At 41.5% G+C, this 14650-nt stretch overlaps 2 protein-coding genes across 2 annotated transcripts; one reads left to right on the plus strand and one right to left on the minus strand.

The window, feature by feature from the left end:
- Positions 1 to 1136: 1136 nt before the first annotated feature.
- Positions 1137 to 5773, minus strand: LOC143333109 (cationic amino acid transporter 2). Its single transcript, XM_076751048.1, has 12 exons — positions 5404 to 5773; positions 5129 to 5284; positions 4775 to 4931; positions 4474 to 4607; positions 4129 to 4351; positions 3806 to 3942; positions 3139 to 3257; positions 2972 to 3030; positions 2542 to 2675; positions 2275 to 2441; positions 1398 to 1506; positions 1137 to 1288 (listed from the first exon to the last, which is right to left on the minus strand). Exons 1-12 carry the CDS (start codon positions 5771 to 5773, stop codon positions 1137 to 1139), a joined length of 1917 nt encoding a protein of 638 aa, XP_076607163.1.
- Positions 5774 to 9283: 3510 nt separating this feature from the next.
- On the plus strand, positions 9284 to 13626 carry casr (calcium-sensing receptor). Its single transcript, XM_076751231.1, has 6 exons — positions 9284 to 9471; positions 9561 to 9867; positions 10098 to 10937; positions 11031 to 11261; positions 12281 to 12404; positions 12491 to 13626. The coding sequence occupies exons 1-6, from the start codon at positions 9284 to 9286 to the stop codon at positions 13624 to 13626; spliced, it is 2826 nt and encodes a 941-aa protein (XP_076607346.1).
- The last annotated feature ends 1024 nt before the right edge of the window (positions 13627 to 14650 follow it).

A 14650-nucleotide genomic window follows, 5' to 3' on the forward strand; every position in this document is an offset into this window, starting at 1 on the left:
CTTGCGCTGTAAATCCTCCTTTACTCCTACTTTTCTGGAGCTGGAGCCTTAATATGTGCTCCTGTACTTTGGTCACTGTTTGTGTGTCACTGTTATTTCTCATTTTAAAGCGATTTTAGTTTCACAAGGAAAGTGATGATAATGATGATGATGAAATATTAGGACTGGATGAAGGTCAGCACTGTTTTCAATCACAACACGACTCATGTGTGTCCAAGCTCCGCAAATCAGGAGAGTTTCACTCCACAGTAAATGTGCTCTGTGCATCTCTTCGCCTTTTGCCCAGTGCATGCTGGGATAGCCTCCAGATTTGCATGGTCTTGGAGTAAACAGACAGAGACAAGTGTCAAAATCACTTTGACGTGTTTTTTCCAGTGCACATTTTTCCGTTGTTGAAGATTTCTACTGTGTTGCTACAACTGTTACTGCTAAGAATAACAATCACAACTTGAAGTAGACTTTAGTTCTGTTTTGTCACTTGGCTTAGAAATATCCTGTTGAGAGTACAGCACACACACACACACACACACACACACACACACACACACACACACACACAGACTATTGTTTATTACTATTGTTATGATGATGATATGCTATTTATTATTATATTATAAAGAAATACTATATATATGTATATTATTACTTTAATTATTAGGCAAAGGTGTTGTTGGTGTGTTGATGTTCATTTTTGATGTTTCAGTTGTAAATTTAGCGTTAAGAACAGGAGAGGAAGAGAGTTTGATGTTTTCAAATGAATGAAATGAATTTAGCAGCATTTACCTCCATGGTATGATCTTAATATTGTCTTTTGGCACTCAAAGTCCTGATTATAAAAGAAACACTTAACGAACGCTATTCCATGCTATGTGAAATCTCGCACACCTGTGAAAACACACTATTAATGCACAATGTCACCTTGAGTGTGGTTCATTGCAAATTTTTATTTAAAAAAATCAAAAAACACTTTCCGAGACATTCAGTTTGACAGAAAACAAGAACAAAAAAGAGGTCCGAGGTTGTGACTATAATACTTTTTTAACTTTCTGAGTTCATGAACACTATCATGAGATTTATGCACACTGACCAAATGTTTAGCTTTGCTTGAGGATTCTCCCACTGAATGTTTGTATCAGTCACATCATTTGCCCATTAATATCTTGCCCAGGTTCAAGGTTTTCTTCTACAGTGGTGATGATGCTGTGAATGCTGGCTTGGTTTCGTGAATTTTGCAGCCTTTGTTTCTGCATGCTGTGCTGAACACCATAACAGAAGTAGATGATTAAACCTGTTCAAAGAAAAGTTACATCTCCCACGGTCATGCTCACATGATTGATGCTTATTGGACATTTTGTTTAAATGAACATATGTATTTTGTAGTGATATTGTTTACATACCGACAGCCATCCACACTATGTAGCGGATCCATGTGTCTGATCCAAGTTGAACCATTAGATAGACATTGACAAAGGTGCTGAAAATGGGGAGCAATGGCACAAAAGGAACCTGTTCAACAGAGCAGAAACATGGTAATATCAAAGCAAAGAAATACACTTGACAGATGTAAGAAATTGACGTGATTTCACGTGACATATTTTAACCACATAAAAAAAAAACACCTAAAAAACATCAATATCTTTTTAAGTGTAGACAATATTTAGGATATTCCACCATTTTACCTTGCTGTCAGACTGCCCTTTCCAATGGGAAACTGAAGCCATTACATCACTCACTCCAAAGCAACCAGAGCCCTTTGACAAAAACTGTAATTTCACTTTGCTGAAGATGGAGCTGTTGGTTTCCTGCTGCCTTGATCAGTTCGTTTGTCAGTTAGTTTAGTTAGTTAATTTTTATTTGTGCTATTGTGTGACATTTGGTGAATCCGAAATAACCCTTTAAAAAAGTCACACAATACCACAAATAAATGAAGCGATCAAGAAAGTAGACCAGCACCGTGTTCTGCAAGGTAAAATGAAATGATTTTGAGTGTGGTGGCTTTCAAAGGAGCATAGGGATATATAACGGCTTCAGTTTTCCATCCGAAAGGGTTGTCTGATGGCGAGATAAAGTGGTGAAAATGCTCCAATGTGGTGTACAACCAAACTGATACTGATTTTTTCTAGTTGGGCCTCCTTTTAGATGGCTAAAATACGTTGGTTGCTGCCACCGTCCCGTTCCCGCTCCTGCTGCTGGTGACTATAAATAAGTACCAGTATCATACAACCCCGCCTCAAAAAAAAAAATCTAAACTAACCTGTTTAGATTCAGGCTTACCATGAAAGCAGCATTGCTTTCACTCTGTGGTTGTCTCCAGATGATCACCGTAACAAGGACCAACACTAGTACCATCACAGAGACACAAAGGAAACTCCACCAGTCCAAAGCCTGCAGGGAGTCCACAGTCCTGGATATGAAGAGGCTTAAGATGATAGCTAAAAAGACTGAGGAGAGCAATGTCAGTGCAGTCATTACTAAACAACACTTTAGACTACATTTATATGTAGAAAGATATTTAAGGATGATGTTAAGAAGATCACTTACCAATAAAAACGGCTAAAACTGACACATTTTTTGACGTCCGTGTTGTGGCTTGTGAAGGAGGACATAACAGTCCAGTCACTGTGAAGGCTTTTGATTTGCTGAAAGTTGAATCCTCACTGAGGTCTGCTTGGTACCTGTAAAAGTGAGGAATTATAAATAAATGCTCTCCAGCACTGGGTTACCATAACATTTATTTCTATATATCGATATGTAAGCAGGGGGGGTTCAGTGGGCTTTAGTCTTATTTCTTTGTTTTTTCTGGTACACATCAGTTGATCAGAATCCCTGTCTGTTTCCAACACACATCAGGCCAGTGTCATCTTGTTATTCTCTCATCTCTTTTTGATCTTGAAGGCATTTCCTGCTCATATAAAGCCAATTCATGGCCCATGACATGTATTTAGACACACAATCTAAATGCTAAGGATACACAAAAACAACAGCATTTTCTCTTTTCGTCATCATTTTACCTTTAGGTGATATACAGACCTGCCAGGTTATAGACACCACTCATAAACATGAGCTTTCCACAAACAAACATATTAACTACCAAGATTAGAGCAATACTACCATAAATGTTTGAATGATTGTAAATACTTGTGATGGATCGTACCTTAATATGAGGATACATATGGCCACGAGTGTGTAGGCAAAGAGGGTTCCAACTGACATCATGTCAACCAGCGCCTTCAGGTCAAACAATAATGCCATGATAGCTGAAAAGACATGAATAATAATCATAAAAACAGCTTCAGCAGCTCAGTCAACTTGGTCTTCATTTTCTTATTGCAGACTTAATCTTCAGAATTCATGGGACATGGAGATGATGATACACAGTGCAGACAGTTTTTAGGTTATTTACTGTAACTTCTGGAGGACAGATGTGCGTCCAGAGGTAAACAACTCAATGCTGGGATCACACTGGGAGCAAATGTCTTTACAGCTTGAGATGGGCTGTGTGCTTCAATTCATGTGATCACACATCAGCTGACGCGTATGGGTTAATTCTGCACATTACTCAGCTCCGTACTGTACAGCTTGAAAAGAAAAACATGAATCTTTACCAAATATTGCACCTGAAACACATTTCCACTTTTAGAGTGGAGTGTACAGGAGCCATTTTAGCTGTGATGATGAGGGCGGACACTTGAGGTCAAAACAGGAGGGGATTTATATAACAACAACAGATCGGGAACTTACTAAAACTGCACAAAATGACTGTGAACAGATGTGAAATTAGCGTGACGTGCACGGGCTGTTTTACCTGCTACAGCTCCTGAAGCCAGGGTCGCTATGACAGGACTTTGTCTGTCACTCATTTTACTGAAAGGTCTGAAGAAAAGTCCATCTCTGGCCATGGCAAAGAGAACACGGGGCATCGGGAACATTGATCCTAGAAGGCTGTGGGCAAAAGCTCAAATAACTCCCAATAACCACTTACCTCTTCATGTTATTTGCTTGTGTTTTAATCTGTAATAGGGATTCCAGTGATCTTCATTCATAGTATTAAATGAAGGCAAATCCAAGTAAAATAAACTAGCTTCGCTTTGAGTGAGAGTTGGGTTTATAAATGGCTCAGTGTTTCACCTTGTTGACAGTGCACAGAGGGATCCCACAGCCACTGCATATTTTGCAGGGCCCCAACCGATGTATGTGAAGGCCACAGGCAATGGGCTGTGAACACTGAGCAAATAGTACGGCATCATAAGAGTCAGAGCAGCAGACACACCAAAATAAGCCAGGAAGCAGATGAGGAGTGACGCCACAATGCCGAGGGGGATCGACTTCTGGGGGTTTTGGACCTCCTCTCCTGAAGAAAAACACATTTTATTTTAAATTTACTTCTTGTCTTTTATATTGTTCCATGCTCCTGTGCCTTCTTTGAGTCCTGCAGTGTATTTCTTCCTCTACAATCAGTGTAAGTTGCTTCACCTGTTGTGGCAATGCAGTCAAATCCGACAAACGCATAGAAGCATGTGGCTGCTCCTGCTAACGTCCCCTCAAAGCCAAAAGGGAAAAATCCTCCTGCGCCAAATCTGGTGGTTTCATTCAGTGACGTGTGGTTTCTGTAAAGAACACACATGTTGAGGCTTTGGTCATTCAGTAATAATCAACAGATTGATTGATAGCTATGGATGTCAAACCTATGTTGTACCGATATTAAGAGTAACAGCCTGAGAAATACTGTTTGTTTTTTAACCAAAGAAAAAAAAGAAAGAAAAAGAAGCCATACTCATATTCATCGAGGAGAGAATCTCCACCAATGTACCAGTTGTTGATGTCGCCCTTGATGACTCCAGAGAGGACAACAAACAGCAGCACCAGAATATTCACTGCTGTAAAAACCTTATTTACAATAGCTGACTCTTTAACACCAAATGCAAGAATCCCTAGAAAGGAAAAACACAAAAAATATAAATTTGATTGTGACTGTGAATACAGTGGATCCTTGTTCAAAGAAGATATTCAATGTGCATTAGAATATATTATGAATTGTGTTTATCTGCTGTTCCTTCATTTTAACCTCAAAAAGCTAAAAAAATAGCCTTTTAGCTTCGGTCACAGGGGTTTGGGTAACGAAACTCGCCTGCCAAGAGCATTATGAGGCCAGCTGCAAAGAAGTCTGGGTAGGGAGCTAATCCAGGTAAATTCATTGCTGCCTGTTTGCCCAGAGAGTTGGCAATGACATTTCCAATGAGATCATCAAACGTCCCGCTCCATGCTCTGGCAACACTTGATGTCCCTTCAAAACAGAAAACAAGATACAACATGGGCAGATTCACCGAAACTGATAAAATGGCGTACAGAAGGTTGACGATTAAACAACCATCACATGCAGAAACAGTTTTACACTATCTTTACCTATGACATAAGACAGCAACAAGTTCCAGCCGGTGATAAAAGCCCATATCTCTCCCACAGTCACATAGCTGTAGAGATAAGCGGAGCCAGTCTTGGGAACTCGAGCTCCAAATTCAGCGTAGCAAAGTCCTGCGAAGATGGAGGCAACTGCTGCTATCAGGAAGGCGATTATGATACTCGGACCAGCCACAGCTCTGGCCACTTCACCGGACAGCACATACACACCGGCCCCCAGTGTGCTGCCGACCCCCAGAGCCACCAGGTCGAGGGTGGTCAGGCATCGGCGAAAGTTGGACTCCTCTCCTTCGGGTTCCAGAGGTTTCCTGCGGGACAGGCTCTGCAAGAACAGCACCATCTTTGCAGCAGACATCCTATTAATCAAGACATTCGGTGTTCAGTGATGGCTCAAGACGAAGCAACAGAAAAATGGCACAGCGTAGTATTTTAGATTTCAGACAGCCGATAGACAAGCTGCAGTTTGTGATGTTAAATAAACATTCAGTACACAGTGTGCTACTCCAAAAATAAAACTTATCTGGTCAAAAGAGGGCAACATTTTGTTTAGAAAATGTCAAATGTAAGCACATATACAACTCAAGTACTCCCATTTTGAATATTAGACACAAATAAACTCATTTAGAAGTGACATGTTATCCTAATCTGCAGCATTTGTCTCATTATGCTCCATTTCATCAGAGGTGCATTGCAGATAGTCCAAGTTCAGCTGTTAGATAGCTGAACTTGGACTTTCTGCAATGCAATAGTTTGAAGCTGCAATAGTTTGAAGCTGCAGAACTGCCCAAGTGTGAGAGACAGAGTTATGACATTTTCACAACACCAGTAAGCGTGTGTGCTGTTTGTGCTATAAAATTGATACAAGGCAGGTAGCCCTCAGCCTAACAGCTTCTAAGAAATGAACAACCCTCAGGCTAAACTCCTGTATGTCACATTCAGCAAGATACAAGCACAAGAATTAACACCAGTTCATTACTTTACTGTTTACATGATGTATCAATGAGTCGTCACTGACTAAATAACACTGTCAGGTAAGGCTTTTTTTTTTTTTTTAAATGAGGCAGACATTTAAACTTTAAAGCGAGATCATATCAGTCAAGTATACAGTCATCATAAGAAAGACCTGCTTACCTTTTCAGCTGAAGCTGCAGCATGTGCAGCCGTGTTTTGATCTGCAGCTCACCACACTGTCCGTGTGGATAAATCCACTCTCTGTGAAGTCTTCACAGCTCAACATTTTTGATACATCATGCTACATTTCAGACGTACGTGCCACTTCTGAAAAAGGCAGGAATAGGGTGTTTTGTTTGAGGACACCTCAGGCAGGTCAAACGATAACATAAATCCTACAGAGCTCTTCCTTCATGCTTCCTTCGTGTCGATGATATGTTGGAGGCCTTTTTCATTCTTTCCTCATCGAAAAATCATGTAAGCTTTGGCGAAATTGTTGGTGATCTGACAGGTGACCCCTGTATAAATTTTCAGAATGAAATTAAACATAGGGCGGCACGGTGGCGCAGCAGGTAGTACGCGTGCCTCACAGCAAGAAGGTTGCTGGTTCGAACCCGGGGTCGGGCAGGGCCTTTCTGTGTGAAGTTTGCATGTTCTTCCCGTGCATGCGTGGGTTCTCTCTGGGCACTCCGGCTTCCTCCCACAGACCAAAAACATGCTCATTAGGTTAATTGGTTTCTAAATTGTCCGTAGGTGTGAGTCGCTGCGTGCGATCGGCTGGCGACTGGTTCAGGGTGCACCCCGCCTCTCGCCCATTGCTAGCTGGGATAGGCTCCAGCCCCCCGCAACCCCGAAATGGGATGCGCGGGTAAAGAAGATGAATGAATGAATGAAAAAATTAAACATGGTGCCATTGATATTTTAGAATAATAATGATAACAATAATAACATGATTGACATTTCAAATAAATTCTACAGGGGTGTCAAAAATATCTAAATATATAAACATATACATATATATAATCTATTATTTTCTTGTATCATTTAACATTGTGCTAAATGAAAAAAAACAAAAAAACAACACATTTACTGCATTAGAATTAAAGCCATGAGGTCAGTTTAGTGCAAACGTTGTTGTCTTTAAGGCTCTCTCATGCGCCTGATGTCTCGTGGGCACAGCGTCGGGTTGTGTCACTAATAGGTCAACATGTTGTAAACTGAAATAGTTTTCGCTGGAGACGTTTGCACAGCAACAAATTGAAGACTCGCTCATCAGAGCATAAAGAGACAGCTAATTGTTTGAGGAACATCATGGTGCGATCCACTGCTTCTAGGGGCACCTCGGATGATGCTGCTGCCCTTCTGGCAAAATGCAACTGATCTCATGATGTCACAGTTTTAAAAGTCAAGGGTAATGACATGTTCACATTTTAGTTTTCCATCAATAAATGTGGTTAAACTTCACTGTGGTGCTTTGGATTTTTTTTTAAAGTATTTGTTGATATATTTGTAGAAATATCGACACAAACATCCAGCAGCTGTCACTGAAAGCAGTAAGTTTGCATGGCTTCATTCTGGTGATGTTGTGGTAATAGCAGATGACTCCTCATTAAAGTAACCTTCCCAGCTCTTTCTCTGCCACTTTAGGCCGTGATGGAGGAGTGAGCTGTGAGTAGACTTCATTAGCTGAAGGAAATGGACTACCCCTCTCCCTGTTAATGATTGATCTGCAGAAAAAGGTTTGGAGGCGAGCACCATCACCCACTGAATTCATTCAGCACACTGGATATTTTGGGAAAAGGCCTCAAGATCTCTGAAAACCTGCAGATGAACTGTTTCAAGTGAATTTGAAATCACACTCAGGAGTTCAGGCGGTAAGTTTGATTCTGTCATGCGCCACGATTGATGTTTTATGAATTGTTTTACTTGCGTTTCATAGAATTTAGCCCTGGTCAGCTCACATTTTGATTATGGCTATCAGTACCTTTCTATGGTCAATTACTTTGCTGGTTTTGTATTCCTTTGTTTTTATTTTTTATCAATTTTGTCATCAATGTGGAACAGGATGAGTGAATTGTAATTTTCGTATTTTCTTATTATGAGATACTAACATTGGACACTGCATAATTATATGCTGGATTTCAGCAATACTGGTGTTGGAAATGGATACTTGAAAGGAAAATGTCAGTAACATTGGGAATAAGAAATTCAAATGGCTTTACATGGCCATGTGTAGAACTTCTCTCAGTGTGGCAAACAGTGGCTCTTACAACCGTTAGTTGCTTCATTATCACGGCTCTGCCCCAGCATTTTTCCAGCGGTATTAGCCAGATGCAGCCAGCTTCTCTCCATGGTGACTGGGTTCACTGGCCACAGCATGAGGCCGAGCATTTGCAGGAAGGAGGGTCATTAGAGTGTGACTTCTCTCCCCGCTCATGCAAATCCTGCGTCTATTTCGGCTCACATGGACATTTCAAGTAGCGTGGCAACAATGTCACTGAGGGGGGAAACATTACTCGGCAAGTCAACTCATTAAAAAAATCCCAGCTCTTAAAAAACTTATGTAACTATGTGGTCCTGATGGAGTCGGTAATAACAGCCTCAGGTCACGCTGGCCTCTGACACCGTTGTCACCCTCTGTTCCTGTTTATATAGGAAAGTGAGCTCAGGGATTGTTTGTTGGGAGACTTATGTTAAAATCTTCAATTGTCAAGAAGATTGTATGTGATGTGATTGTGGCCCATTTGACTCCTCTTAAACAAAACATGTTTTTTCCCTTTTTCCCTACAGTCTCATCAGTGCAAACATGAATAACACAAAACAGCACAGCAGGCAGATCGATGGGAGAAGATAATACTGAGAATCTCACTCTGGGGAGTTGTAGAAAATATTCCTACCCATTAGAAAGAGAACAATGATGAGAGTGGTTCTGTATTATCTGATAGTGTTGGGGTCCAGTTATGTGATTTCAACATATGGGCCCCATCAGAGAGCACAGATGACTGGTGATATTCTGCTCGGAGGTCTTTTCCCCATACATTTCGGTGTTGCATCCAAAGACCAAGACCTTGCAGCCCGGCCTGAATCCACGCAGTGTGTAAGGTAAAATTTCAGGCTGGTTTATATGTTGCCAAACATACATGATGATTTCAGTGTGCTCAACTCATCTAAATCCATGTATGCTTCTACAGGTTCAATTTCCGTGGTTTCCGTTGGCTCCAGGCAATGATTTTTGCGATTGATGAGATAAACAACAGCAGCACCCTCCTGCCCAACATCACCCTGGGCTACCGGATCTTTGACACATGCAACACGGTGTCAAAAGCCCTGGAGGCTACTCTTAGTTTTGTGGCCCAAAATAAGATTGACTCCCTGAACTTAGATGAATTTTGTAACTGCACTGATCACATCCCGGCAACCATTGCAGTAGTAGGAGCAGCTGGATCTGCGGTCTCCACAGCAGTCGCAAACCTACTGGGTCTCTTTTACATTCCTCAGGTGAGGAACTTAACCGTAGCTACATCAGCACCACAACAATGCAGCACCTCAGTCAAGGCCTTAGAACTGAGCAAACGTCAGATGGCATCTTCACATACACTCCACAATACTTCACATACGTATTTTATCAACAAAATAACAAAACCTTTATATTGAGTAAAGATAATTAGGAGCAATAAGCAGGGCACAATGAAAACCTGAGTGTTTACCTGACATCTTTACTGTTCCAGATCAGCTATGCCTCCTCTAGTCGCCTACTGAGCAACAAGAACCAGTACAAGTCCTTCATGAGAACCATTCCTACAGATGAGTACCAGGCCACAGCAATGGCGGACATCATTGAGTACTTTCAGTGGAACTGGGTCATCGCTGTGGCATCAGATGACGACTATGGACGGCCAGGGATCGAAAAGTTTGAGAAGGAGATGGAAGAGCGAGACATCTGCATTCACCTAAATGAACTGATTTCCCAGTACTTTGAGGATCATGAAATCCAAGCTCTGGCTGACAGGATTGAGAACTCAACAGCTAAAGTAATTGTTGTGTTTGCCAGCGGCCCAGATATTGAACCTTTAATCAAAGAGATGGTCAGGAGAAACATCACAGATCGTATCTGGTTAGCCAGTGAGGCGTGGGCAAGTTCCTCCCTCATTGCTAAACCAGAGTATCTTGATGTCGTGGTGGGTACTATCGGCTTTGCTCTAAAAGCAGGGCATATACCTGGCTTTAGAGAGTTCTTACAACAAGTCCAACCAAAGCAAGACAGCCACAATGAATTTGTCAGGGAGTTTTGGGAAGAAACCTTTAACTGTTACCTGGAAGACAGCCCACGACTGCAAGAAAGTGAGAATGGCAGCGCTAGTTTCAGGCCTTTGTGTACTGGTGAGGAAGACATTACGAGCGTTGAGACCCCATACCTGGACCACACACATCTTCGTATCTCCTATAACGTGTATGTTGCAGTTTATTCCATTGCACAGGCCCTGCAGGACATACTCACCTGCACGCCTGGACATGGACTTTTTGCCAACAATTCCTGTGCAGATATAAAGAAAATGGAAGCATGGCAGGTAAAATGTTGCTCATTTACCCCAAACCAGAGCACTTAAATACCTAATCGTTTACAATTTTGAATTATTCAAATGTGTGGTTCTGCTCCACAGGTCCTGAAGCAGCTCAGACATTTGAACTACACCAACAGTATGGGGGAAAAGATGCACTTTGATGAGAACGCAGACATGGCAGCAAACTACACCATTATAAACTGGCACAGGTCTGCTGCAGATGGCTCTGTGCTGTTTGAGGAAGTCGGATACTACAACATGCACGCAAAGAGAGGAGCCAAACTGTTCATTGACAAGACAAAGATTCTGTGGAATGGATACAGTTCTGAGGTCAGTCAAACAGTTTTGTATAGGATGCTCCTATTGATGTATTCTATTTGTTTCCTGACACTTGGTGTATTTTTCATCTGGCATTATCTACTTAGAATTATTATTCAGGAAGAAAAGCATTGAAACCTGATCAAAAAGAGCTGCTCAGGGGCAACAGAGATCTTTGCAAATGTACATTGTTACAGCAGCGACACGGCCCCATTTCCAAAGTAGTCTTTTAGCTAATCTGATCTAGGAATCCTTACAATAAAGCTGCACTTTTTGGGGTTTTGTTTTTGTTTACTTAGGGGCAGTGAAACCAGTTATAAATACAACACTGACATCCTGAATTATCACATTATAAAACTATTATGTTAAACATTAGAGCAAATAATTGCTTATACACACCCAGCAGATTAGAGCGACATTAGCATTTATTTGGGATCAAGAAAGTTCAATATTGACTTTCCTTTCAGGACTCCACCAACTCCTGGGAAAAATCTAAGTTGATAAGAGTGTTGAGAATGAACCGAACAGTAAATCTGTGGGCCAAAAAAAACCTAAATATTGAGATGAAAGAAGCTAAAACACTGTGATAGAGCTGAGAGGAATGGCAGGGTTGAGTCTTCATTATCTATGGGTTTGACACTGTGAGTGATGCTTTCACATTTGACCCACTGTTCATATAAAAAAATTATTTATGCAGATTAAATTGATTCGGGGAGATCTTAAAAAATTGTCAAAAGTCACTAAAAGGTCCAAGAGATTTCAATCTTTTTGAAATACATCCCACAACATGTGAAGAAACTTTGCTTCACTGCAACCAAAAGTCACTTACAAAGTCTGACATTTGTCAAAATGTGCATAATCCAAAAACTCCTAAGGGATTTGTTGGAATGCTGCCATTCACAGATTGTTGCGACTCTGGAGGTGAAATGCCAATGCTCAGGAGAAGCCCTGGTAGTCTTGGGGTTTAAGGTGCAGACTACAAACAACATCTTATTCCTCATGCAACTTTTCTGCCTGTTCCTCTCCTCTAGGTGCCATTCTCTAACTGCAGTGAGGACTGTGAACCGGGTACAAGGAAGGGAATCATAGACAGTATGCCCACATGCTGCTTTGAATGCACCGAGTGCTCAGATGGAGAGTACAGCAATCACAAAGGTACTGAGATGCCAAACATGCACAACCTGCTGTCTAATGCTACACCTGGCTTGCAGTTCTAACGCCTCTGATTTTTATGTATACAGATGCCAGCGTTTGTGCCAAGTGTCCAAATAACTCTTGGTCCAACGGGAACCACACATTCTGCTTCCTGAAGGAAATCGAGTTTCTCTCCTGGACAGAACCGTTCGGCATCGCTTTGACCATATGTGCAGTGCTGGGTGTCATCTTGACGGCCTTTGTGATGGGAGTCTTTGTCAGATTTCGCAACACCCCGATAGTGAAGGCCACAAACCGAGAGCTGTCCTATGTCCTCCTCTTCTCACTTATCTGTTGCTTCTCCAGCTCGCTCATCTTCATCGGGGAGCCACGGGATTGGACGTGCCGTTTACGCCAACCTGCCTTTGGGATCAGCTTTGTTCTCTGTATCTCCTGCATCCTTGTGAAAACTAACAGAGTACTTCTGGTATTTGAAGCTAAGATCCCAACAAGTCTCCATCGTAAATGGTGGGGATTAAACCTGCAGTTTCTGTTGGTGTTTCTGTGCACATTTGTACAAGTCATGATATGTGTGGTCTGGCTTTACAACGCCCCTCCTTCCAGTTACAGGAATCATGACATTGATGAGATCATTTTTATCACCTGCAACGAGGGCTCTGTGATGGCTCTTGGGTTTCTTATTGGCTATACATGCCTCCTGGCAGCTATATGTTTCTTCTTTGCTTTTAAATCACGCAAACTCCCAGAAAACTTTACAGAGGCCAAGTTCATCACTTTCAGCATGCTGATATTCTTCATAGTTTGGATCTCTTTTATCCCTGCATACTTCAGTACTTATGGCAAGTTTGTTTCAGCCGTGGAGGTCATTGCCATACTGGCATCCAGCTTTGGGATGCTGGCCTGCATCTTCTTCAATAAGGTCTACATCATCCTCTTCAAACCCTCCAGGAACACCATAGAGGAAGTCCGATGCAGCACCGCGGCCCACGCTTTCAAAGTGGCGGCCAAAGCTACGCTAAAACATAGCACAGCCACGAGAAAAAAGTCCAGCAGCATTGGTGGATCTTCTGCCTCGACTCCGTCCTCATCCATCAGCCTCAAGACCAACGGCAACGACTGCGATCCGACTTCAGGAAAGCATAAGCCAAGGGTGAGCTTTGGCAGTGGAACAGTTACTCTGTCCTTGAGCTTTGAGGAGTCGAGGAGGAGTTCTCTGATGTGATCATGTATGTGTGTGTTCACCTTCATCAGTCCCATTTATATGGTTGATTTTGGACTTTATTTTGAAATTCATTGACACATAGACCTTCAACATCCCATTTTCGTTTCATTTTGTCAGAAAGGTGACATTTCACAGGAGAAAAAACTATCAGTACAACTAATACACTGTGTGTCAATCATGGGACTCTTATTACTGTCAGCATAACTCTGATGTACACAGCAAACAATAAAAAAAAAGATTTTGTACAATTAAAAACATTATATTAGATCCTTAAATTGTTGTTGTTTTTTCTCCTTTGCAGACACTGCATCTTATTTAAATCAGCAAACTCCTATCTATCTATCTATCTATCTATCTATCTATCTATCTATCTATCTATCTATCATAATCTGACAATGTCATTGACTTTCACACGATGTTCAGCTCAAAGGCCTGACTGGTAGCTAGGAACAACATTTCACCAGAGGGACAACCGGCTCTTTAATTAGATAAGCAAGACCAGAGGATGTATGAGTCACACTGTAAATATACAATTACAGGATGTCGACAAAACGTTCCATACTTAGTGATTATGTTCTATTATGGTCAATCACGAGACAACAAAAGAAACGCAAGTATAGTCCTCTGGTGTGGCTCCCACAGAGGGGGAAATAGGGTGTTATAGCAGCAGCGAATAAGTACAGATAAAAAGATAAAGTAAAAGAAAATAAATAACTAAAAGTATATAAAATAAGAAGAGAAAAAATAGACACATGGTGTGATTAGTAGCAGCAAAGTAAAGCATACTGTCCATAAGAGTAATATGATACCGTCAGCTGTAACAGTGAACACCTGAATATCACCTAATGTGATTATTTAATTATTTGAGATATAATGTAGTACATACTGGCTGGTTCATGAGATGACAGTCTGTGGTCTCCACTGCTGTTATACAGTCTGATGCCAGTGGGCACAAACGAGCACCTGACGCCCTCTGCATTGCGTCTAGGGGGGATGATCAGTGACTGAATGAGCTGCCCATCTG

This window comes from Chaetodon auriga, chromosome 15, assembly GCF_051107435.1.
Source record: "Chaetodon auriga isolate fChaAug3 chromosome 15, fChaAug3.hap1, whole genome shotgun sequence".
Lineage (NCBI taxonomy): Eukaryota > Metazoa > Chordata > Actinopteri > Chaetodontiformes > Chaetodontidae > Chaetodon > Chaetodon auriga.

Bases quoted from the DNA above. Each gene is read 5' to 3' on its own strand.
- casr (XM_076751231.1), top strand. From the start codon at position 9,284: ATGATGAGAGTGGTTCTGTATTATCTGATAGTGTTGGGGTCCAGTTAT. The intron at 9,472-9,560 runs GTAAAATTTCAG...ATGCTTCTACAG, and splicing joins GAATCCACGCAGTGTGTAAG to GTTCAATTTCCGTGGTTTCC. The intron at 9,868-10,097 runs GTGAGGAACTTA...TTACTGTTCCAG, and splicing joins GTCTCTTTTACATTCCTCAG to ATCAGCTATGCCTCCTCTAG.
- LOC143333109 (XM_076751048.1), bottom strand. From the start codon at position 5,773: ATGTCTGCTGCAAAGATGGTGCTGTTCTTGCAGAGCCTGTCCCGCAGG. The intron at 4,932-5,128 runs GCGAGTTTCGTT...TTTCCTTTCTAG, and splicing joins CCTCATAATGCTCTTGGCAG to GGATTCTTGCATTTGGTGTT. The intron at 1,507-2,274 runs GTAAGCCTGAAT...TCTGTTGAACAG, and splicing joins AAAGCAATGCTGCTTTCATG to GTTCCTTTTGTGCCATTGCT.